Raw genomic sequence first — 24,238 nt, 5'->3', positions numbered from 1 at the left:
TTAATTATTCTAGAGATGTGCTACAAATCGAAAATCATGCATGATGAATTTTAAAGCGAGACTACCCACAATCTGTCCCCCCCAAACCACTTGTACCTTCAGATAGCTGCTTTTAATCCAAGATCTGTCCTGGGGTCCGTTCGGCAGGGGATGCAGTTATTGTCATAAAAACAACTTTTAATCCGGCAGCGCTGTGTCTAACGGCTGGGGCTTACATTTGTATATGCATTAGGCTGGCACCACCTCTCTGTCCTTCCTCCCCACCCTCCTCATCATTAGGAATGATCCAGGAACATTTACTGCTGTTTGAGCTTTGCACAGGGGTATTAACGATCCAGCCCATGTTCATTATACACACACAGGTGGGGAATAGGAAACAATCTGCCTGGTGCATTACTAATGATGAGGAGGGTGGGGAGGAAGGACAGAGAGGGTGTGCCAGCCTAATGCATATACAAATGTAAGCCCCGGCCGTTAGACGCAGCGCTGCTGGATTAAAAGTTGTTATTATGACAATAACTGCATCCCCTGCCGATCGGACCCCAGGACAGATCTTGGATTAAAAGCAGCTATCTGAAGGTACAAGTGGTTTGGGGGGGTCAGATTGTGGGTACAAAGTCACTTTAATTAAAGTAAATGCCTGGCTGCGGTGCACTGAGGTGAGTCGCTTTAAAGGACAACTAACAGTAGGTTAGACGACTCTAATCTGCTGTTATGTTCCTATAGTTATTTTCTTACCTTCATTATCAGTGCTGTTTTCGTAAAAGTTTCCTTTTGTTAATATGTAAATAATGTACATATTGATATTAATATACATATTAGTTAAACTGAAGATTTTACAAAAATGGCACTGAGCATTAAAGCGACTCTGTACCCACAATCTGACTCCCCCCCCAAACCGCTTGTACCTTCGGATAGCTGCTTTTAATCGAAGATCTGTCCTGGGGTCCGTTTTTTAGGACAATAACTGCATCACCTGCCAAACTGACCTGAGGACAGATCTTGGATTAAAAGCAGCTATCCAAAGGTACAAGTGGTTTGGGGGGTCAGATTGTGGGTACAGAGTCGCTTTAAGGTAAGAAAATTACCTAAATTCTCAGCATCCCTGTCCCTATGGAAGTAACTTATTAATATTTCTATGTACAAACAACATTGAACATTTTTATTCATGTTCTTTTTTTGTCAACCCTGTCAGGTGGCCGAGCAGCTAATGACTATTGCATACGAGAATGGAGTAAACCTGTTTGACACAGCTGAGGTCTATGCAGCAGGAAAGTGAGTATTCTTTAGATTTCATATATGAATGACAGAGAGAAGAGTGTGGATTAGGTTATGTTCTATTGTGCACTCTGCTCAGACAAAGAAAACTGCAAACCAGTCAGATTACTGCATTTTACAGTCATCAAGCAGTGGCAACATGTGGTCAGGATGTGGCAATATTATTTGTTCCTAGTGAAGAGTTATTATTGGTGATAATATTTATTATGAGGTCATTATGAGGTAGTAATATGTTGTCAAGGTGTGGTGGTATTATTTGGCTTTTAAGTAATTTTGGTCTCAGTACAGTGGGTTTCGTTAACTGACAGCACAATGTATGGTGATGATATTTGTTGCTAGTACAGTGGCATTATTTGAAAACTGTATGACTATTATATACAGGTATATTGTCAGCTTTGCTGATACTGTTTTACACTACAGATTTTTATCACAGATCATTTTAGTTTTCGCCTTAGGCAGCAGAGAAGATATTATTGGCTCTGGCAGCTATACATACGGGACAATTCTGCATAACTAGACTAAAGAAGATTTTTTGTAGTGTGTTATAATGGAGCCATATAGATCTCTATTAGAACAGGGGTCCCCAACCACTGGTTCGCAGACCAGGACCAGGTCGCAAAGTGTTCAACGCCAGTGGCACCGCATAGCAGAGCATACTCTATGGATAAGAGGTGGGACGCAGCATCTTGTCCGAACTGGCCAAGGGGAACTGCAAGGAATTCAGGGACCCGGACGGCACGGCACCAGGATGAAGGAGAGGTCCTGTGGTGCCGCATGGCAGGTAATGGCGGGTCCACTGCTTGTCCACAACCCGACCCCCATATGGCAAAAGCCCCACCCCTTGCCAGGCCATGGAAAATTGTTCCTTTCTAAATCCTATCCCTGGCCAAAAAAGCCAGGAGACTGCTGCATTAGAGAAACAGATTCAAATAGGATTTGTTTTAAACTGATATAATTTGGAAACTTTATTTTACATAGCAATGGAGTACTATCAAATCAGTTACAAATGCTGATGTAAAGAAGTTTTTCATTCTTATCTAATTATGTCATAGTATTAGAAAACTTTCTGATCAGTGGGAAATTAACAGTAGGAAACCCCAACAATCCTAAAAATAAAGGGGCTACAGGCCGGTTCAGCCCAGTGACTCCTTAACAATTTTTTCCTGCAGTGTGTCACCCATTGTGCTGCAAAGTTTAGCACAGCTCTACTGACGTCAGTGAGGCCCTGCAGCACCCTGCACATCTGGGAACCAGATTTACAAAGATGTAAATGGGAATGTAAGACTCCATGATTATTAAAGCCATTGGAGGTTCTGGCATTTAGACCCATCACTGATCAGAAAGCAATGGCATATCCTAGTGATATAAATCACATCTGAAGAATGTAAGATTTTAATAAATTCTTATTTTATCGAAGTTTGTACACCAAAATCCCTGAGTGAATAAACATCCACAATATACATGAACATGTACAAACAATTGCACATATACAATCTGCTGGTGCTGTACAAAACATGCAAAAAACATCCTTGTAGGTACAAGACCACTATTTTCATACATACAGGTAGTATATGTCTCCTGTTGCCAACCTCTGCATTGCATAACTATATTTAATTATCCATTAGGATCAGACATCACGTTCTTGAGGAGAACCTAAAATACTATGTTCCCCATATACTCCAAAATACTATGTTACCCATATACTTATTGCTCCCCTCCTGTGCTCCTCTCCACCTCATATACTGGTTGGGGGTAAAATTAGTCAGAGTGTAAGAGCACCACCAATCCCCCACCTTTTTAAATTTAAGTTCACATCTCCTGCTTTTATATGTCACATACTCATATGGTAGAACTAAATTAATAAGATAATTCAATTAGGATAACATGGGTGGCCTGGGTTCCATCCATGGTGACTGTGTTACGTGCCATAAACAATACCTCTCTCAGAAATATCCATTACTCCTCCTCTAATATCCCAAACAGACAAATGTTAGGGTCAAAAGGTACTGTGACTCCCAGAACCTTTTCTAAGATAGCTAATACCTCTTCCCAAAAAGTGTGAACCGGGCGATACCCCCACATCATATGCCAAAAGTCAGAATCAGCAGTTCGGCAGCCATGACAATCAGTGCTCGGATATCTTCCCATCCTATATACCTGATCGGTGAGTAATATAACTTTGGCGAGTAATATATAGTTGAATTATTTCATTATTGTCTGCAGGTGATACATACTTATGTAAAGATAACATTTCACCCCAAAACCTCGTCTGTTATGTCAAGAGTATTAGCCTCCCATTTAACCCTTGCCGGAAGGGTTTCCATGTCTAATTTGGAATGAATTTAATTAAAGTATATAGCCAATATTACTCCACTTGGCCCCTGTAACTTGATTGTCATGTTTCTACTTTGAAGTCTTTTAAAGGACAACTCCCCATAAAAAATTTTTTTTCTTATTTAACACACATTACAAAGTTATATAACTTTGTAATGTGTGTAAATAAGTAGTCTGGCCCCCTTCCCCCACATTTGACCCCCGAACCCCCTCCCCGGGAAGTTAAATAAATTATACATACCCAATTACTGTCGACCCCCGTCCTCTGCTCCCGGGCGCTATCTTGTGACGATGTCGTCAGAGCCGGGGGTGGGCCAGGTCTTCTTCCTCCTCGGTGTCTTCTGCTGAAGTGAGTGGGAGAGGAAAAGGCTGCTGGTGCACTTGCGCACCAGCAGCCTTTTTATTGGCTGGAGCACATCACATGGCTTCCAGCTTGCTCAGCCCTGAGTGGCTGAGCTTGCTGAAAGCCATGTGATGCGCTCCCATGAACCCAGAAGTGAAAAAGATCGCAGGGCAGTGGCCGAAGGTGATGGAGACGCAGACGGCGGGCAGTTTGAATGGTGATCGTCACCGGAGGTATGGTGAGTATGGTGTGTGTGTGTCTATGTTGTTTTGTTTTTTTTGCAGGTCCCGCCGGAGTTGTCCTTTAAGGATTCAGATGTGTGCTGGACAACCCTGTTTTCCTTGGAGAAATATCGCATACACCAAAAAATGTATTAAAAAGTATACTTTATTGAAAATTTAGACTACACACAATATAAAGAGATGCAGCCAAGAGTCAACATGGCTAGTATTAAGGCACATGTAATGACTAATAAATGCCTAAATAAATACCATATATAATATAAACATACAAAGCAGCTTCAACAGTACTGAGTCAAGTGTAATGACTCAACAGACCACATGTATAGAAACATCAATATTGTGCATCCTCAAGGAAGAAGCCAGACAATGCAACACTGGAGAACTGCATCCCGGCCCCTATAAAATAATAACCAAATCCTTCTTAAATATATAGTAATAGTATATTATGAGAACAAATCCAGAAATAGGAACATATGGCAGACTCATTCACAGCCTCCCAGGCCATCACTTCCCCGCTGTATCCTGTGATCTCTCACTTCAGGTGGTTGCATGCCATTAATAAAATAAAAGGCAAAACCTAGACGAACAGAAATAGTCTCTGGACAGTGCTGAATAAAGTTCACATTTGTGCTATGTTTTGTTTGGGGATTAAAGGCAAGCATAGCAAGTAGAGTTGAGCAAACTTCGAGCTCGCTCTGGTTCATCCAAACAAACAGCACTAGGGAGTCCCAGAAAACATGAATACAGCTTATGGACGAACCTGAGCTTGCTCGAAGTTTGATCAACTCTTACAAAGCATGGGAAGTTAAAGGGGTAGTCCACCCAAAAAATTTTTCTTTCAAATCAACTGCTGCCATGAAGTGACAGAGATTTGTAATTTACTTCTATTAAAAAATCTCAAGCCTTCCAGTACTTATCAGCTGCTGTATGCCCAACAGGAAGTTGTATTATTTCCAGTCTGGAGAGCAGGAGGGGTTTTCTATGGGGATTTGCTCCTGCTTTGGACAGTTCCTGACATGGACAGAGGAGGCAACAGAGAGCACTGGGTCAGACAGGAAAGAAAACACCAACACCACTTCCTGCTGGACATACAGCAGCTAATAAGTACTGGAAGACTTAAGATTTTTTAATAGAAGTGAATTACAAATCTCTGGCACTTTATGGCACCAGTTGATTTGAAAGAAAAAAATTTTGGGTGGACTACCCCTTTAATGCTTTAAAATGGGTTTAGCATACTGACCAATAAGAATGGAAGCAGTTTCACAGCTCTTTACAATGCACTAAATAGACTAAGGTTAAAGGGGAACTATCAGCAGGTTAGACTACTCTAACCTGCTGATATGTCCCTATTGTACAGAAGACTCCAATGAGGAAGGTATGTGTCCCTGTGCCCCTAACAGTCTGGTGAGACCGTTAGGAGCACTAGGGGGCCATTAGGAGCACTACCCACCCCATAATGCTGATCCACCCCTGGCCAGCCTGCCCCTTTCTAATGATAATGAATGGAGCAGGCTGTCCGGTGGCAGGCCGGATTGGCACTATTGGGCAGGCACTGCTCCTAACGGGTGCCCCAGTGCTCCTAACGGTCTTACCGGACTGAACATTACTAACTGCACCAGAACGGCGCAGAGGCATGCGTTTTCAATTATTCTTAATTTATACTTGCAAAAAGACTTTCTCCATTATTCTTTAATTAAAAGCTTAGCTTTCTCTTTTCACTTCTACACACATTTTGGGACTCTCTTTTGCAGACTGCCTTTCTCCCTATCTGCAGCCTGTGTAAGCTGCCCTCTAAGGATTCTCTGCCTCCCTTTTATATTTTGAGCTAGTGTGACCCCCTACTGCTATCCTAACTTAAGGAGAGCAGAAAGTCCATCTGACAGATTTATCTTATCTTTTCCTAAATTGTAGGATTTTTTTAACGTAGAAGATTTAGAGAGTTGCCTCATATTAAATAAAGGAAAAAAATTATAAAAAAAAATCACTGTAAAGTTGTCCATAGCTTTTCAGCTTTCATATTTTATCATATGCATTTTCCTACAAACCCAGCAGCACATGTTAGGTTTTGTATTTCTCTTTCCTCTCTGAGTTCACTTTAATTATAGTTCAGAAACTGGGAATGACTTTAAAAATAAACCTTTATGTTTGACTTGGAAAAGATTAAGTAGAGAATCAACTCATGGGAGATTAGCCAAAAGGCAATGACAGAAAACAGGCGCTAGCTGCAGGTGAAGTGTACCAGGATCTGGTCTAACAGAAATCTCCCAAATGATGAGCAGTCTTTGCTTTTTGGATTAGGAGCTAAAATGTCAACATTTCCAACAGATTTTCATTAACATAACATTTCCATTACATAACATTCATTCTGCTACCAGATAGCTAAAAAAAAGTTCTTCAAAAAGATGTGTTATAATTTTAATAATGAGGTGAGGGATGATTATTCTCACAGTGTAAAGTAAATGGAGCCAACCTTCAATCAACATCAAAGACCAGTTTACATATAAACTATGTAAAAAGTTTAGTTTAGAAACTTAGTAGATTTAGTGCACTAGTTATCCTCAAGTACAGTCTGTATTATAGATAAAACTATATTAGAACAGTCTAGGCCTACTATCAGTATATACAGAACAGTCTCTATTATAGTCCAGAGCTATATTCACAGCTTTGGGTTTAGGTTTTTGGAATTTTCAAATATTTACCAGGCAATAATGTTCCTACCCTGTATCATGTTGTATTCATAATAATGTAACCACCTGTATTATTAGGAGCTTATGTAAGCTGATAAAAAGGACCTGTTAGCTTCCCTGACTTGTATTCCCAATGAAATAGCATTTCTGATGCATCTTCAGAAAATTCTTGTGTGTAATTCCTCTGTTAGGGTATGTGCACACTACGGAACTCAGGTGGATCACCACAGCTTGCCCCTGCTCGCGGCCTTCTGCATCTTCGCCTGTGCCATAGACTCCATTCTATACACAGGCAGATTCCGCTGTCCACCAGAAGAATGAACCCGTTCATTCTTCAGGCAGACGGCTGAATCTGCCTGACTATAAAATGGAGTCTATGGCTTAGACGGAGATGAGTACAATCGCGGCGGGTTATCCACCCAGGTTTCGTAGTGTGCACGTACCCTTGGTCCTACTGGAAATGTAACAATTAACAACTGAGTGACAGTGGGGCATATCTCTACACAGTCTATACCTGGCCATATATAAAAGATAAGGGTAAGCCAAAATGGGCAAGCTTGGTGCTTTTTTTGTCCATCCGTCATGGGTAAATGACACAAAAATGATAATCTGCAAGGGCCAATGGCAGACTTAGGGTCTAATTACACAGAAAGATTATCTGACAGATTATCTGACAAAGATTTAAATATTAGGCTTTTCTTTAAGACCTGGTCTCTGTTTATACTATGTTTCTGGCTTTGACTTCAAATCTTTGGCAGATCTTTTTCTGTAAATGGACCCTTATAGCTGCTGAAAATTTGCTTAATTTAGCCTTGATGTGGCTGATCAAAGTCCCTTGTCTATGCCTAACTTAAAGGGGTCTTAAAGTATTGTGCTGTATAGTCTTCTCAGTTCCCCTTTTTTAACCCAGTTAATGTGGGTAAAATTTTATTTACCATTAGAGATGAGCAAACCTGGAGCATGCTCGAGTCCATCCAAACCTGATCATTCTTCATTTGATTAGCGGTGGCTGCTGAAGTTGGATAAAGCTCTAAGATGTCTGGAAAACATGGATATAGTCATTGGCTGTATCCATGTTTTCCAGACAACCTTATAGCTTATATCCAACTTCAGTAGCCCCCGCTAATCAAATGCCGAACGATCGGGTTCGGATGGACTTGAGCATGAGGTTCACTCATCTCTAATTACCATGTGTCTTTCAACTCTGAATAAATTCTTATTCCTAGTGTTTGTACCGCGTGACAAAGCTTCAGATAATAGGTTGCAGTAAACAAAGAAAGTAATACAGATTTATAAATTACTTTTAGTACTTATCTAATACTTAGTAACTTCTAGTACTTATCAAATGCTGTATGCCCTGCAAAGAGTGGTGTTTTCTTTCCAGTCTGACATGGAGCTCTGTACTGCCTGGAGAGGTTTTCTATGGGGGTTTGCTACTGCTCTGTCTGTGTCAGGAGCTGTCCAGAAGTGGCAGCAGATAGCACCCTGTCAGATTGGAAAGAATACACGACTTCCTGCAGGGCATACAGCAGCTGATAAGTACTGGAAGACTTGAGATTTTTAAACAGAAGTAATTTACAGATCTGTATAACTTTCTGACACCAGTTGATTTGAGAACAATTTTTTTTCACAGGAGTACCCCTATAACACAGTCCAGTAAGTCAAATTAGTGCCTCTACTTACTAAGGGAATGGTACACCCAGGATTAACAGAGGGATGGCACAATACAGAAACTTAGAGTTATAATAAAAAAGTGCAGGAGCATGGTCATTTCACTGGGAATGCAATTATTTATAGGGAATTCAAGTATAAATGACAAAAAAAAAAACAGAATTACAGACTGGTCCCAGTAGCAGCCAGAAGAATTGTAAGTGCAGCTCTGGTCTTATAAACAGGTTGTAATTCTGGACCACTGGAATACAGACGTGTAAGGTGCTTCTACATCTATGTAAACATGCAGTTACAGCCTGTCTCAGTAACGTCTAAACACCTCCCAGTCAAGGTAAATAGTCAATGGTTATGGAGGAATAAGAAGTATTGTACAAATAAGAACCTACTAGATGTACGAACTTTAAATAGATCCTCCTTGAGTGTTTAGTCTGAGTGTTTTATGATACAGTATTGTGTGTCTGTGCTGTATCACTTTTGCAGTGTCTGAAACGTCTGTGTGTATGATCACCGGATATTCATTAGTATACATATAGTATATATAGAGCATTATATTTGCATTTCTGATTTTAGGAAATGTGTGCAGATCACTTCTTCACCCTTTCTAAGCCAGATACTCCTTAGGGGCAGGTATAGATAAAGCAAGAAATCTGTTGTGTGTCTGAGCAGATAAGACTATGCAATCCTTTTGTATAGTGCAATAACATATTTTCTTTGCTTTCTATGAATTAAGCTTTATGCTTAGTTTGCAAAAACTTCCTCTATTCTCTCATTTTCCCAGGGCTGAAGTGATCTTAGGAAATATCATCAGGAAGAAGAACTGGAGGTGAGTTTACCTCAGATTCCCCCTATCTCTACTGTACGGATGATGGGTACTAGAACATAGAAACTGAAGGGGTTGCCTATAGACATCTGTTTTTGATAAAAATTGCATGGATTTCTGCAAGGTTTCTGTTAGCAGTTCCTGTACTAGTTCTTAGAGAATGAATGTTCAAAGATGGAGGGGAGCCGCAGGTTTTTTTTTTTAAAGACTGTAATTTGAAAGAATACAATATAATTTGATTTTATCCTGATTTACGGCTCCTAACACACTCAGCAGATGGCTCTATAATATTAATTAATGATACTTTAATGCTACGTGCAGCTGGGCTACAAGAGGAGTAAAGTATGATCCATTTATCCCAGAAGAAAGGAGGAGATAATTCAAGGGTTCCTTTATTAAATATTTAGTAAACATAGCAAACAATCATAGAAGCAATCTGCTGACATCCACGCTACATAAGCAGTAATGGCATATAGATAGCATGCTTGTCATAAATATTATTCCTTCCTGTTATTGATGGATGACATTACACACTGTAATCATCTTTCTGCTTCAGATGCTAGCATACTACAGCTCTAGGATCCTTGCACATGTCACAGTATGCGCATAGACCCTGTATGATAGCACACAGAGTTCTATAAACCATGGGGGGAATTTATCATTTGTGCCGTTTATCTCAACAGCACCACTCTTGTAAAGGATGGGCTAGACACAAGTAGGTGGACGATCCCCTGGATCACCAAGCAGTGCTGATATACCTTCTCCAAGGAGAAAAGTCTAAGGAACCCCCAACTTACATTAAAGCCTGCCGCAAGGCAGAATGGGCTTTGCTGCAGGAAACTCCCTGGTCGCTATCCACTGAGAAGGTCCCTGGTGACCACCGCCTGATGGTAGTGAAGAAGTACAGGAGCCCGCAACTAGATGCTCCTCTTCTCACACTCCAAAATATGGGAAGGCGCTGTTCAGACTCGAGCTGAGCTGAGAATGAGAAATGGAGTAAGATCCAACTGCTAGAAGGACGCTAGGAAGTGAGGAAGTGGCAAATAGCCAGGGAGCACAGTCATGGTTTTCTAACTGGAACACACTCACAACTGAGCACTGAGGTGTGGAAGTCAGGGGCGTTGCTAGGGTCCTAAAACATCCGGGGCACGGGCCCCCTGAGCTGACTTCTGCACTGACGGTTACACACACTTTATATATATATATATATATATATATATATATATATATATATATATATAATATATATATATTATGTGTGTGTGTGTGTGCGTATATAAATATATATGTATATATATATTTTTAAACAGATGGTCATATAGGCTAGCATTTGAAATAGTGACTTGTGACTCACAGTTGACGTCTCCTCTGATCAGAGTCGCTCACTTTTCTCTTTTCCATTCGGTCCAAGCCATAAGCCTTCTCTCTCTTCAGAATCTGCCAGGAAAAACATTTTAGGCTCCTTGCTCCAGCACACACAGTAATTAGGTCTCCTCTGTGTCCTATCTGTGCTCCCATATAGTATAGGCCTTCTCTCTATCCCCACATAGTAGTAGCCCCCCTTCCCTCTGTGTCTGTGCCTCCATATAGTATATGTCCCTATGCAGCAGTCCTTATGTAATATATGGCCACCTGTTCAACACACCCTGTATAGTATATGCCCCCCGTGCATCAAACCACATATAGTATATGCCCCCTCTTCTGTGCAGCATCCCAATATAAAATATCCCCCCCAGCTGTGCAGCATCACCATATAGAACAGCCCCTCCTGCTGTGCAGCATCCCCATATAGCATATCCCCCCTGTTGTGCAGCATTCTCATATAGAATACCTCCTGCTGGGCAGCCAAATATAGTAGTAATGTCCTTTGCTGTGCCCTCCATATAGTAATAATGTCACTGCTGTGCCCTCAATATAGTAATAATGTTATCTGCTGTGCCCTCCATATAGTAATCATGTCCCTTGCTATGGTCTCATATAGTAATAATGCCTCCTGCTGTGCCCCCATATAAGTAATAATGCCTCCTGCTGTACCCCCATATAGTAATAATGTCTCCTGCTGTGCCTCATATAGTAATAATGCCCCATGCTGTGCTACTCCACATTGTAAAATGCCCCTACTGTGCCCCCTATAGTAAAAATGCCCCCTGCTGATCCTCTTATATAGTAATAATGTACCTGCTGTGCCTCCTATATAATAATAATGTGGTTGCTGTACCCACCATAGTAATAAAATTCCCCCTTCTGCCTGCAATAAACCTGACCCCTCCTACACACACTATATCCCACCTGACTCCCCCTAGACACACTATATTCCACTTGACTCCCCCCAGACACACTATATCCCACCTGACTACCCCTACACACACTATATCCCACCTGACCCCCCCTAGACACACTATATCCCACCTGACCCCCCCTAGACACACTATATCCCACCTGACTTTCCCTAGACACACTATATCCCACCTGACTACCCCTAGACACACTATATCCCACCTGACTACCCCTAGACACACTATATCCCACCTGACTACCCCTAGACACACTATATCCCACCTGACTACCCCTAGACACACTATATCCCACCTGACTCCCCCTAGACACACTATATCCCACTTGACTCCCCCCAGACACACTACAGTATATCCCACCTGACTACCCCTAGACACACTATATCCCACCTGACTACCCCTAGACACACTATATCCCACCTGACTACCCCTAGACACACTATATCCCACCTGACTACCCCTACACACACTATATCCCACCTGACTCCCCCTAGACACACTATATCCCACCTGACTTTCCCTAGACACACTATATCCCACCTGACTACCCCTAGACACACTATATCCCACCTGACTACCCCTAGACACACTATATCCCACCTGACTACCCCTAGACACACTATATCCCACCTGACTCCCCCTAGACACACTATATCCCACCTGACTACCCCTAGACACACTATATCCCACTTGACTCCCCCCAGACACACTACAGTATATCCCACCTGACTACCCCTACACACACTATATCCCACCTGACTTTCCCTAGACACACTATATCCCACCTGACTACCCCTAGACACACTATATCCCACCTGACTACCCCTAGACACACTATATCCCACCTGACTTTCCCTAGACACACTATATCCCACCTGACTCCCCCCAGACGCACTATATCCCACCTGACTCCCCCTAGACGCACTATATCCCACCTGACTACCCCTAGACACACTATATCCCACCTGACTACCCCTAGACACACTATATCCCACCTGACTACCCCTAGACACACTATATCCCACGTGACTACCCCTAGACACACTATATCCCACCTGACTCCTCCCCCCCCCCCCCCCACACACACACTCTATCCCACCTGACCCATACACACACTCACTGCCCCACCTGGCCCCCATCCCACATACTGGCCGCACCAGCCCGGTTTACATACTCACCAGATGGGTGCCGGTATCTTTATCAAGCTACCCGGTGCAGGGCCGTTTCTAGGAGCACCCCCGCACTCAGCGCATCACCCATCTCCCTCCCCCTATCCCCTCTCTCCCCCGAGGCTGGACCCCAACGCACGCTGGGGACACGCTGCTGTGACGTCGTCCGGCCCTTCATTTATTGGACGGACGTTCGCAGCGGCGCCTCTCCCCTGCTTCCACACAGGCAGCTACACAGGCGGCGACTTGAACAACCGCCGGGGGATGTCATTTTAACCTCTGTGGCTGCCTGTGTTGAAGCAGGAGAGAGGCGCCGCAGGAGTGTGGAGCCGCTGCGGACGTCCGTCCAATGAATGAAGGGCCGGACGACGTCACAGCAGCGTGTCCCCAGCGTGCGTTGGGGTCCAGCCTCGGGGGAGAGAGGGGATAGGGGGAGGGAGATGGGTGATGCGCTGAGTGCGGGGGAGCTCCTAGAAACGGCCCTGCACCGGGTAGCTTGATGTCATGAGGCAAAAGATTCGGGGCAGTGATCTTCCTAGCCGGGGCACTGGCCCCGAATCTTAATGCCTAGCGACGCCACTGGTGGAAGTAGTGGCTATATATACCCTCAGTTGAACAGCCTGGAATTCTCCAAAACCTGTGGCCTGATCTATAAATACAGGTGAACAGGCGCACGCCTACCCCTAGAGGGAGCCCAATCCTACAGCAGTCTAGCTCATAACAGGAGAAGCTGCCGTAAGAAGCAGCATACTAAAATGATCACCACAGGACAGAGCGACCCGCAGCAGGTTGGGGATAATAGACACGATTGAGTGCCTTTACACTTGTCTAGTTTGTGTATAGTTTTGCAGCTCAGTTCCACTGAAATGAGCAGAGCTGCATTGTATTACCACACACAACTCAAGGACAGGAATGGTGCTTTTTTTTTTTTTTTTTTTTTTTGGTAGAAATTAGCTTTTTGTTATCAAGGATGACCATTTTAATACAGAAAAGCCACACACCCAACAACTATCAGAAAATCAAAACTGGAAAGCCAGGGAAAAATGTGTTAACAAATGGTGCAAACATATAATAAATAGGCTGAATTAAAGATGGCCGTAAAAGTAACTTCCTCAAATCAAGTGTGCTGCTGTATGTGGCCTCCAGGAGGCACTGTATTGTGTTAGCCTTTGCACTAAGAAAGCTATACTAATTTACAGAGAAGAAATATGACCCAGTAATATTACTAGTAAAGTTCCCCTGTTAATGTGACAACTTTGCTTTTGAATGTGTCGCACAATCACATCTTTTGGGATTCTCTGAGAACTATATGTAACATTACTATTAGAGGTAGAAATAATGTATGTCCTTTTCATAACTGGAATAAAATTTCTTTTTCCTACAGGAGATCCAGTCTGGTCATTACAACTAAATTATACTGGGGAGGAAAGTAAGTTCATTCAAATTCCTTGTATTCACATAGTAAGGCTATGTTCACACTACGTAAGTTCCGTGGAAATCACGGCCGTTGTTTCAACGGCCATGATTTCCACGGAACTTACGTAGTGCTGCAGACTGAAGGGATCCCAGGCGGAATATATACACATGATATACACTCCGGCCGCAGCCGCAGAAGACCCTGTCAGTGCACACTAAGGAGCGCCTCCAGCCGCACGATCCATAGTGGGGAGTTCTGATGTGAGCGCGCATTGATGCGGCGCTAAAGATCATCCGGCCGATACTGCAGTACTGGCCGGGATGATCTTTTCTGAGACCAACCGGTCTCATACAACGTATTACCTAATGAAGCAAGTGCTTATCTTAAGAACAGAAGGGCACAATGAAATGATATAGGGGCAGACTAGATGGACCAGGTGGTCTTTTTCTGCTAAGAATCTTCTATGTTTCTATGATAATATTACAAGATGAATGTAAAATGTTATGGGACCAAAACCCTCACTTAAAAATGACTGCTTTCTACTTTATGACTAAACAACATCAGCTCAATATAACTGCACTATATAAGTGCAATAAAAAAGAAAGGGCTTTCGAGTCTCATTTACATTACCACCAAAGTAACATACAGTAATTTAGTGAAATGGAATTTCATAACAGATGTTTATTCACCAGTTCTGCATTAATACTCCCTTGGGAAATAGTGGCAAAATTACTTTCGATGATAATACAGTACAGTATTCGATCAGAGACTACTTTCCCATTTCTCCCCGTAGGGACAGCATTATGTGTATAATATTGAAGTTTAGATGGTAATTGGAACAACGTGTATAATCTACAAAATAGTTCTTCTATGGAAAAAAACTGCCACCTGTGGGTCACTGCCCTGTGAAGACTACCTACTAGTTGGACCCCAGCAATGAAAAGTTGTACATTTTGAGGGGCAGCAAACACAACATATCCCACAATGCTAGTCAAACTCCTACTCCATCCAAGAAGCAACAACTCTGAGACAGTATAATCTGCCAACCAGCATCTCTGGTTTGGCTATTAACCTAAGTTTGGAAGGGTTGGATATTGACTTACAATACTCCCAAAAAGTTAGGGATATTTGGCTTGCAAGTGATACTAAAACACACTCTTACCTTTACAGGTAAACTTAATGTGACCACCTTTGAACTTTTGAATGCACATGTCCAACTATTCAATGTTTCAGTACTTTTTGCAGGAGCTTGTTAGGTGATGGTGGTACACTGTGGGCAGGTGTGTCTAGTCAATACATAACCGGCTTATACTTGTGAATGGTTGTCATGAGCATACTACTTAAATAAAATAGTTAATTCAGTCATTGTGCCTTTGTATGAACGATTTCATCTTCATGGATGACAATGCTCCAGCTCATGAAGGTCATATAATTAGGGACCAGCTGCTGGAGACTAGGGGATCTCAAATGGATGGCCTTGCACTTTCCCCATTCCTGAATCCTATAGAAAACCATTTAGATCAAAATTCTATTGGAGTCACCATGTAGAGGCTCGTAACTCTGTACCCCAGAATCTCTATGATCTGATGACCACCCATCAAAAAGAGTGGGATGCCATGCGTCAACAGACAAGTCAGCTTGTAAACAGCATAAGACATTGTTGTCAAGCTGTAATTGATGCTCAAGGGCACATGACAAGTTAATGAGACATTTACATTTTTTGTTGGGGCATACCCGCCAGTGCTGTTGGCTTTTGATAAGGAAATTGCCATTGCATGCTTCTACTTAAATTCCCTACTTTCATTACATAATAAATATATAATACATTTTATCCTCAAGCCAAATATCCCTAACATTTTGTGAGAATTGTATATCTATCTATTCATACATCCTTCTTTTTATACTGGAGGAGAGCTATTTTGCATGCTTTGACTCCTTGCTAGCTATTCCTCTGCAAGCAGAATCAATACTTTTTGTAAGGCAGTATATAGTTTTTTTTTTTCTTCCAAGAAACATTTTGAGACCTTACAAAGTGCATGTAAATAGCATAAATAAAATGTGGCGTTGTGCCCATGCCTGTCTGCACTATAAAACATTATTGAAGGACATTTTGATCAGTTTGTCACAGCTTAATTTCAGGGATACTATTTTACTTTTACTTCATATCGATGTATGTATTTCTCTAGAGCGGAAACTGAGAGAGGCCTGTCAAGGAAACACATTATTGAAGGTAACTATATTTTATTTTACTATATACTGTATTTCTACCATAGTTTGTGTGGGAAGCTCTCTTTGACCAATAGTAGTAGCAATACAAGAAATTAGTAGCCATACAATGTATTTTAAGAAACCTTTTTATCCATTTCTACAAATTTGGAGACTACGGCACCAATTAGAAATACAGCACTGATGGGTGAAGTGAAGGAGAAAGTAAAAAAAAGAACTGCATAAAATAAGCATGGTTAAAGAAGTGTGAAGCCTTGATGCAGTAGTAAGTGCAGGGAAAAAAAGCACTTTATAAGCATTTCGCATAAGGGTATATTGGTAATTTGTATAACTTTTGGGGGCAATACTTTAAGAAACATTTTCGCGGGACTTCTCTTTTAAGTTCTGGTAGTTGTAATCTGTTTAGTTCTAACTCCAGTTATTATTCTTTTTGCCTCTTTTGACTTGATGAATGACATGATGAAAATAGTTTTTAAAAAAAGCAACCTTAGGGTTCATGCCCATGGCCACAATATGTGCATGAGCTATAAATTCAGAGACAAGAATAAGATTGGATCGCATTGTCTAGTCTTTCCCAGAGACTTGCCTTTTTTCAAAGAAATCTGTAGAGAGAATTTGCTTCCTGCAAACACATTTGTTGTTTAGGTCTAGCCTCTGGGATGGCAAGCTGTTCAGAGAAGCAGCAACTTTGTCTGTTAAGTAGGTCCAAATCTTAAAAGAAGTTTTCTTGGGGTAATTATAATATAGTAGAATAATTTTTCCCAATCTAACATTTTCTAATAGATGAAGCATAATGTAAAGGATTGTAGAATTATAAAGCAGTCGGATTGAATGCCAAATTATAAGTGACAAAAAAGTGGACTGTAGGAGAGATTGGGAGATAGTTCTAGAGGGACATGTTGTTTAAAGAATTTGGAGGCATAAGGTAGTATAGAACTGGAACAGTAAATGCATGAAAGTCAGTTTGCTGATGACACAAAAGTGTGCAATAGGGTTGATAAAAATTATTTAGTTTTGCTAGATATGTGGTCGAAACGGGAAACAATGAAATGCAGTTCAATGTTTCCAAATGTAAGATAATGCATTAGGGTAAAAGGAATCTGGTATGTATGGTATTGGTAGTTTTATATTAGAGAAGACTTCGAAAGAAAAGGATTTAGTGATTTCTTAGTTAAAATGAGTCACCAATGCTGTCAGGCAGTTAGAAAAACAAATTGAATACTGGGCTGTACAGCTAGAGGTATAACCAGTAGGAAGAGGGAGATTGTGATCCTGCTGTATAGAGCTCTGGTGATATCACATCTGGAATACTGTGTCCAGTTCTGGAGACCTCACCTACAAAAAGATATTGATAAAATAAAGTGAGTCCAAAGATGGCTAAAAAAATAGTTGAAGGCACTGGCTTTCCTGCATCACCACCGATCTATCCGTGGCTCATGTTAAAGCGAATGTACCTCATGGTACATTAGCTTTAAGAATGATTTATTGAGGATCAATGTTAGGCTGGGTTCACCCTGCGTCCATTTAACGGATGCGTTTTTAAATGGTTACTTTTAACATTCACAAAAACATGGTCAACCATGTTTTTGTGTATGCTAATAAAAAGTATGCATTTTGATTTTTTTTTGTAATGGATGTCAATGGAAAAAAGGATTGCACACAATTGCATGTTTTTTTCATGTTTTTTTTTTCCATAAAACGTATATGTTAAACTTACCACCATAACACTGTGTTTTTGCAGTCTGTTAAAGTGATAAAATATATAAAACATGTTGCCTGAAATATTTCCTGTGGTTTCAGTTGGGAAAAGATAGATAGATAGATTTTGATACTTCCACTTTAAACATCCTTTAGTAAAATGTTAAATATGCCTTAGAGGGAGCATTTCAGGACAGATGATTTTCTAGGAGAGCGGGTAAGTACCTTACTTAAGCCTCTCTCTTACCGTATGGTTTCATCTTTGTTTTGCTTGTAGGATTAAAGGGTTCTCTCCAGAGGATGCAGTTGGAATATGTGGATGTGGTCTTTGCAAACCGGCCAGATAATAATACCCCCATGGAAGGTTAGTACGGGATGATTGATTCTGATTTACAGGCTCCCATCACCTGTTGCTGGAAATTAAATTCTGTCTACAATGGATATAAGATGGGCAGCCTGCCATCATACCCAGCATGGGCACATTATCTTAAAGCCTGTCTTATTTTCATATATATGAAACCTAATAACTGTAGAGTGATATCCGTCCCCGGCAAAGGCAGAACTCCATCAGGAGATCACCATCTCGATTTGTAAGAAAACTGAGGCTTAATTTTACCATGACCTTTCTGGCTTTTCTTATCTATAAAATATTTTATTACTAATGCTTTTCTAAGGCGCAGAAAATTAAAATGTGAGACTCTCGACTGGAATCACCCACTCAGGCATGCCCTGTGAAGCAGCATGGATGTTAATCATAAAGAGCCAGAGATTAATCACACAAGTGACTGCCTTTATTTACTCATGCTCTGTTATATAACAGTGTTACGAATGATTGAGTTGTGCTAATTGTATTTTATAATAATATTTTCATAAAGCCCACGTCAGTATAAAAGTGTCCCCAATTACAGCACGCCTGCCAGAAAGCAGCATAATATCCAGTGGAGGCATCACTTGGCACATATAGAGGATTTTGAACTGAATTGCCTTGACTTATACACTTCAGTTTACGTTACTCATAAAAACAATTGTTTTTTTTTTTTAAACTATGAGCATACCAAGTGATACCAACATTTGACTATTGTTTTCCTTTACAGTGAGAATGACCAACATGTAATGCAATTATGTTAGTTCTGTCAGACTGAAAACCAGTGTTATAGTGACACTGTCACCCCCATTTTGCATTCTGACTTCTCTACACAGGTGTAATGGGTAAATTTAGCAGTTTTCATACCTTATTTTATATCATGCGTCATGGTGCTTGTTCAAGTAAAAAGTGATCTTTTATCAACTGCAGATTGTGCTAAGTGGGCGGGGCTTTACAGCAACAGCGGCACTTAGCCCCGCCCACAGCACCACCGTAAGCCCCATTCCCTCGACGCCCATTGGTATGGACGGACCTTTTTAACAAAGAGATACTTTTGCAAAAGATATTTTGTGTCCTACATTTATTGCAATAGTCATACCAGGACTAGTGACTTGGTTGGTTGGACACTGGTCACATAGTGCGGCTATTGGTACGTTTTTAAGATATTCCCTTTAAACTACACATTTATCTTTTGTGAACATTCAGACTTATGTGGATCTTACTCTTAGCACCCCAGGTTTTGTAGGGGTTGTGGCGCTTATGTAATTACTGCAGCCTCTTCAACGTTTAACTTTGCTTATACTTGCAATAGAAGTACTATTAGTACAGTGATGGCGGCACTCGCATAAACACTGTGGTCCCTTCATATACCCAAGAGTCAGACCATCACCAATCCTAAAGAATGGCTATTAATTTTGCAAAGATAGATAACTGATTCGTGTGGGTCCCTAACTTAAAAATGGTGCAGCCCTACACGGTGACCAGCACATCAACAACAGCGCCAGGAGGCATGTGAAATGATAATCCTATGTTTATGGGTTTGTATAACTTTGTTGTTCAGTATATATATTTTTATACACTAGATGTTATAGCCATTTTCAGCACATGGCCATACAGACATTTCAGGTAATGGTTTGCTGTGAATTTGTGTGTTAGCTGCTTTGCTACTGCTTTCTATTTTGCTGCCAGCCCTTGCAACCTTGCTTGTGTGAATGAAGGCCACGGAGACCTCATTTTTTCCTATTGTTGAGTTGTGGGGAGAGGTGAACAGACAGCTGGGGTGTATAGGTGGATGAAGGCTGCTCAAATAGAAACATTGTTCAAGAGAATAATTTTTATGATGGACGCTAAGGACCCTTGACCTTAACTGTAGGGAATAGGAGATCAAGAGTATTCTGCACAGAAATCTACATGAAATCCAACAATATCCTACACATGGTAATGTAGTTTCTGAAGCTCCTTTCACATGCAATGAAAAATTTTCATGGTGGTTCTTGTCCCTACTTTGGCTTTTCAGATGGAAATGATGAGTATTAGTTCCATTGAATTCCATTGAATCTAATCCTTGTTTGAGTCTACTATGGATCTTCTCTACCCTTACAGCAAATCCACAGCACATCCACTGTAGAAAGTCAAGGATCAGCTTCGGATTTCTGCTATAGAAATACATGTCAGTTTTTAATCTGTTGTACACATATATAGCCTTAGTCTAACATTCCCTTCTTGCCTTTGTCAATACCTGTCTGTATCAGAATTTAAATTTTTGGTTTCTGTGACGAACATTGAAATCCCAGTAAAAGACCCCCACATAAGCTTTATAAAAGATACAAGCTTATCATTCTAAAGTATTTTAACTAGAACAAATTCCTCTGCTCTTTTATTTAATAGTACAGAAACTAGACATAATAATATGAGAAGCATTTCCATATGTTGGTTTATATATTTTCCAGGATTATATATAAAAAAAGGGGGAACAACCCCACATCAGTTCATGGGCTGTGTCTGGCACTACAGTTTAGTCTCTTTCACTTGAAAAGAGATGAGTTACAATAATATATGCAACATACTGACCGATCTCGTGCTGTTTCTGTAAAGGATAGCTTCACACGTCACGTATCCACAGTAGATTTCTTGCTGCAGATACTTGCCCATTTACTTCAATGGGCTGACATTCTCGTAGCGGGATGACAATAGATAATGACAGTATGTCAAACCCAGCGCTATTAACCCCCGCGGCCTGGGTACATACTTTACTGAGTCCCCACTCTGGTCAGCTTCGTGGCTCCCGGCAGTACGGGAAATGCCCCCGAGGCAGGCCGGAGCGGGGACCCGGTACAGTATGTTCCAGAGGCCACGGGGGTTAATGGCGCTGAGTTTGACACACTGTCATTATCTATTGTCATCCGGATGCAGGTATGTTAGCCCATTGATGTGAATGTGAAAGTATCCACAGTGGATTTTGCTGCGAATTCACAGCGAGAAATGCACTGCGGATATATCAAGTGTGGATCTAGCCTAAAAGTAGACACTTTTGGGGACATTTATGAAGGCAGGTGTACGAGAAAACCGCTCTTAAATAAAGCCCTGTACCCTCTTTTGTGGTCAGATTTACTAAGAGGCGCACGACTCTTGGTAAACCTGGCTGCCCCTGTAGCAGGTGTAGATTTGTATCATGAAGAGCAGGCAAGCAGACATAAACTATGAGTTGAGTTTGACACACTGTCATTATCTATTGTCATCCCGCTGCGGGTATGTCAGCCCATTGAATTAAATGGGCAAGTATCCGCAGTGGATTTTGCTGCGAATTCACAGCGAGAAATCCACTGCGGATACATCGAGTGTGAATCTAGCCTAAAAGTAGACACTTTTGGGGACATTTATGAAGGCAGGTGTACGAGAAAACCGCTCTTAAATAAAGCCCTGTGCCCTCTTTTGTGGTCAGATTTACTAAGGGGCGCACGACTCTTGGTAAACCTGGCTGTCCCTATAGCAGGTGTAGATTTGTATCATGAAGAGCAGGCAAGCAGACATAAACTATGATAAATCAGGTGTGGGAGGAGGCCATGCCTCCTCCTTGCCTTGCCGCACTTTCCTTGCCCGTCCATCAGACGATATGCCAGGGAGAAGGGGCGAATCTGCGCCTTCTCCCTGGTGTTTGCCAGTGGCGAAGATTTCATAAATGTCTACCCTTATCTTTTTCTGGAGAATCTCTATAACATATGCAACTGCACAGCAGATGGACTGGAAGGTTGGACTGAAGAGCAGGTGGATCATGTTGCAGGTTCATTATGGTTTGGTTTAATATAGAATATAAAATATAGGCTGCCATTTATTGTTTCTAAATGTAAAATAATACATTTGAAGGAATCCTCTATCCAAGTATCATATTGTCAGTTCTTTGTTAGTGAAGACTTCAGAAGAGAAGAGTTTAGTGGTAGTCAGCAATTCATCCAGTCAGTAGGAAAAGCAAGTGAAATGCTTGATTGGATAGCTAGAGGTATAACCAGTATGAAGGTAAAGGTTCAGGTCTATGCAGTAGTATGGTAGTATGCTAGGAGTATGCATTCTGTAAAATTAAATCACAGTTTCAGACTGTGAAAAACTGTTCTATTAATAATAAAACCATCAATTTTACTTATCTAAATGTTTAACCATTAGTTACACCATTAAAAAAGGAATATTACATAAAATGCCTAGTAATTATTACCATCATATAACATTAAAGCAATGAACTGCGCCAATCATTTATGCTGCTTATAAATACGGTCCATTAATGCTGTGCATATCAGACTTTGATCAGGAGCCAGTGCACAGTGATGTCCAGTACTCTTTACGACTACTGTATGGTGGGACATTTTCTTTCTTGTAGATCAGATTGTATTGGGTGTATAGCACCTGTTGTGCCATCTGCTCCTTTGTAATTGGCACTGAACATTACCATTCTATAAAAAAAATAAGTCCCCTATCACTATGATATGCTTTGTATTGCTTTGTGTGTACAGCCTGAGAAAACAAGCAGCCGCAGCACCACAATTATATAATTGATTGATAACTAATTTGTTAAAAGTGAAAGAAACTACATTTTATACAACTATTTTTAGTTTAGTCTGAAGTATATAGTGTAAATTGATTGCCTTGACATTAAATAGATCCTACAAGCATATACATTTTTTTTATATTTAGCTGGGAGAGCTTTTACATCATAAAAAAGGCATACTCTCCTACCTTGATCTTCTGCAGCTCCCACTGTGTTGTCATCCAGTACCCTGTTCATCATTTCAAGACAGCTGTGACAGCCTATTTAGCCAATCACTCACCATAACAGTGTCCCAGCTCGATCAGTAATTGTCCGAGTGGACTATCACTACTAAATGGGAAGTAGGGACCAGGTGGACCAATGTAGGTGAGTATGACTTTTTAAAAACCCAGATAACCCTTTTAATTGGCTTCAGTAGTCAGTTGATCTTTAACTCAATCTGTTACTTATACAGTTAAAAAAGATGAATGCAGATGCATACCAGGACACGCTTTCGGCCTTTGTAATTTGAGTTTGGGTCTATGAATACACTAAGCATATGTGCTAAAAGTGCATCCACCAAACATAAACAAAAAAAATCCTATGTAAATATAGCCATGTACAAATGGTTCCACTTAGTTGCAGCAAATATCTTTCTACAATTTAAAGGGAACCTGTCACAATAAAAAAGTAGTCCAGTCTGTCATCATCATATTATAAAGCAGAAAGAGATGATCAAAGTAATATATCATTTTGTGGGAAAGTTCCAGGATTTCTTGTTATTTATCCTGCTTGTCCTGGGCTAAATAGCCAAGTGGTCCTTTTCAGTAATAGATAGCTCTGTCTACAGGCACACAAATAGCTGTCAATTACTGAGTAGGACCACACATGACTACTTGTTATGCTGGTACTTTTCCCACATAACTATCTTTCAAACTCTTCTTCTATAACAAAATGCCTGCAGATTGGACTACATTTTTAAGAAAGAGGGGTATGGTAACTGCAGAGTGCACAAATACAAGCCAATATATTATGTCACCTCAAGAGCAAAACAGTAGCATACTAAATGCTATAAAAGTACTTTTTTAGTTTATAGACATAACACCATTAGACGTGCCCAAATGTTTTATGGAGCTCTCCAAGTTGGCTCACTATGTGAATAGCAAATCCAAGTTCTTG

General features: G+C 41.0%; 1 protein-coding gene across 2 annotated transcripts in view; it reads left to right on the top strand.

Annotated features, from left to right (window-relative positions):
• KCNAB1 (potassium voltage-gated channel subfamily A regulatory beta subunit 1) overlaps positions 1-24,238 on the top strand; it is a 214,543-nt gene that overhangs the window by 157,558 nt on the left and 32,747 nt on the right. For both annotated transcript variants that reach the window (XM_069975298.1, XM_069975299.1), the window contains exons 4-8: positions 1,196-1,275; positions 9,334-9,378; positions 14,223-14,267; positions 16,442-16,485; positions 18,457-18,543. In XM_069975298.1, the coding sequence (XP_069831399.1) occupies positions 1,196-1,275; positions 9,334-9,378; positions 14,223-14,267; positions 16,442-16,485; positions 18,457-18,543 (301 nt within the window). The remainder of the gene's footprint in view (positions 1-1,195; positions 1,276-9,333; positions 9,379-14,222; positions 14,268-16,441; positions 16,486-18,456; positions 18,544-24,238) is intronic.

This window comes from Dendropsophus ebraccatus, chromosome 6, assembly GCF_027789765.1.
Source record: "Dendropsophus ebraccatus isolate aDenEbr1 chromosome 6, aDenEbr1.pat, whole genome shotgun sequence".
Taxonomy (NCBI): domain Eukaryota; kingdom Metazoa; phylum Chordata; class Amphibia; order Anura; family Hylidae; genus Dendropsophus; species Dendropsophus ebraccatus.
The sequence above is the reverse complement of the archived record's forward strand: the minus strand, read 5'-3'. Positions and strand labels throughout refer to the sequence as shown.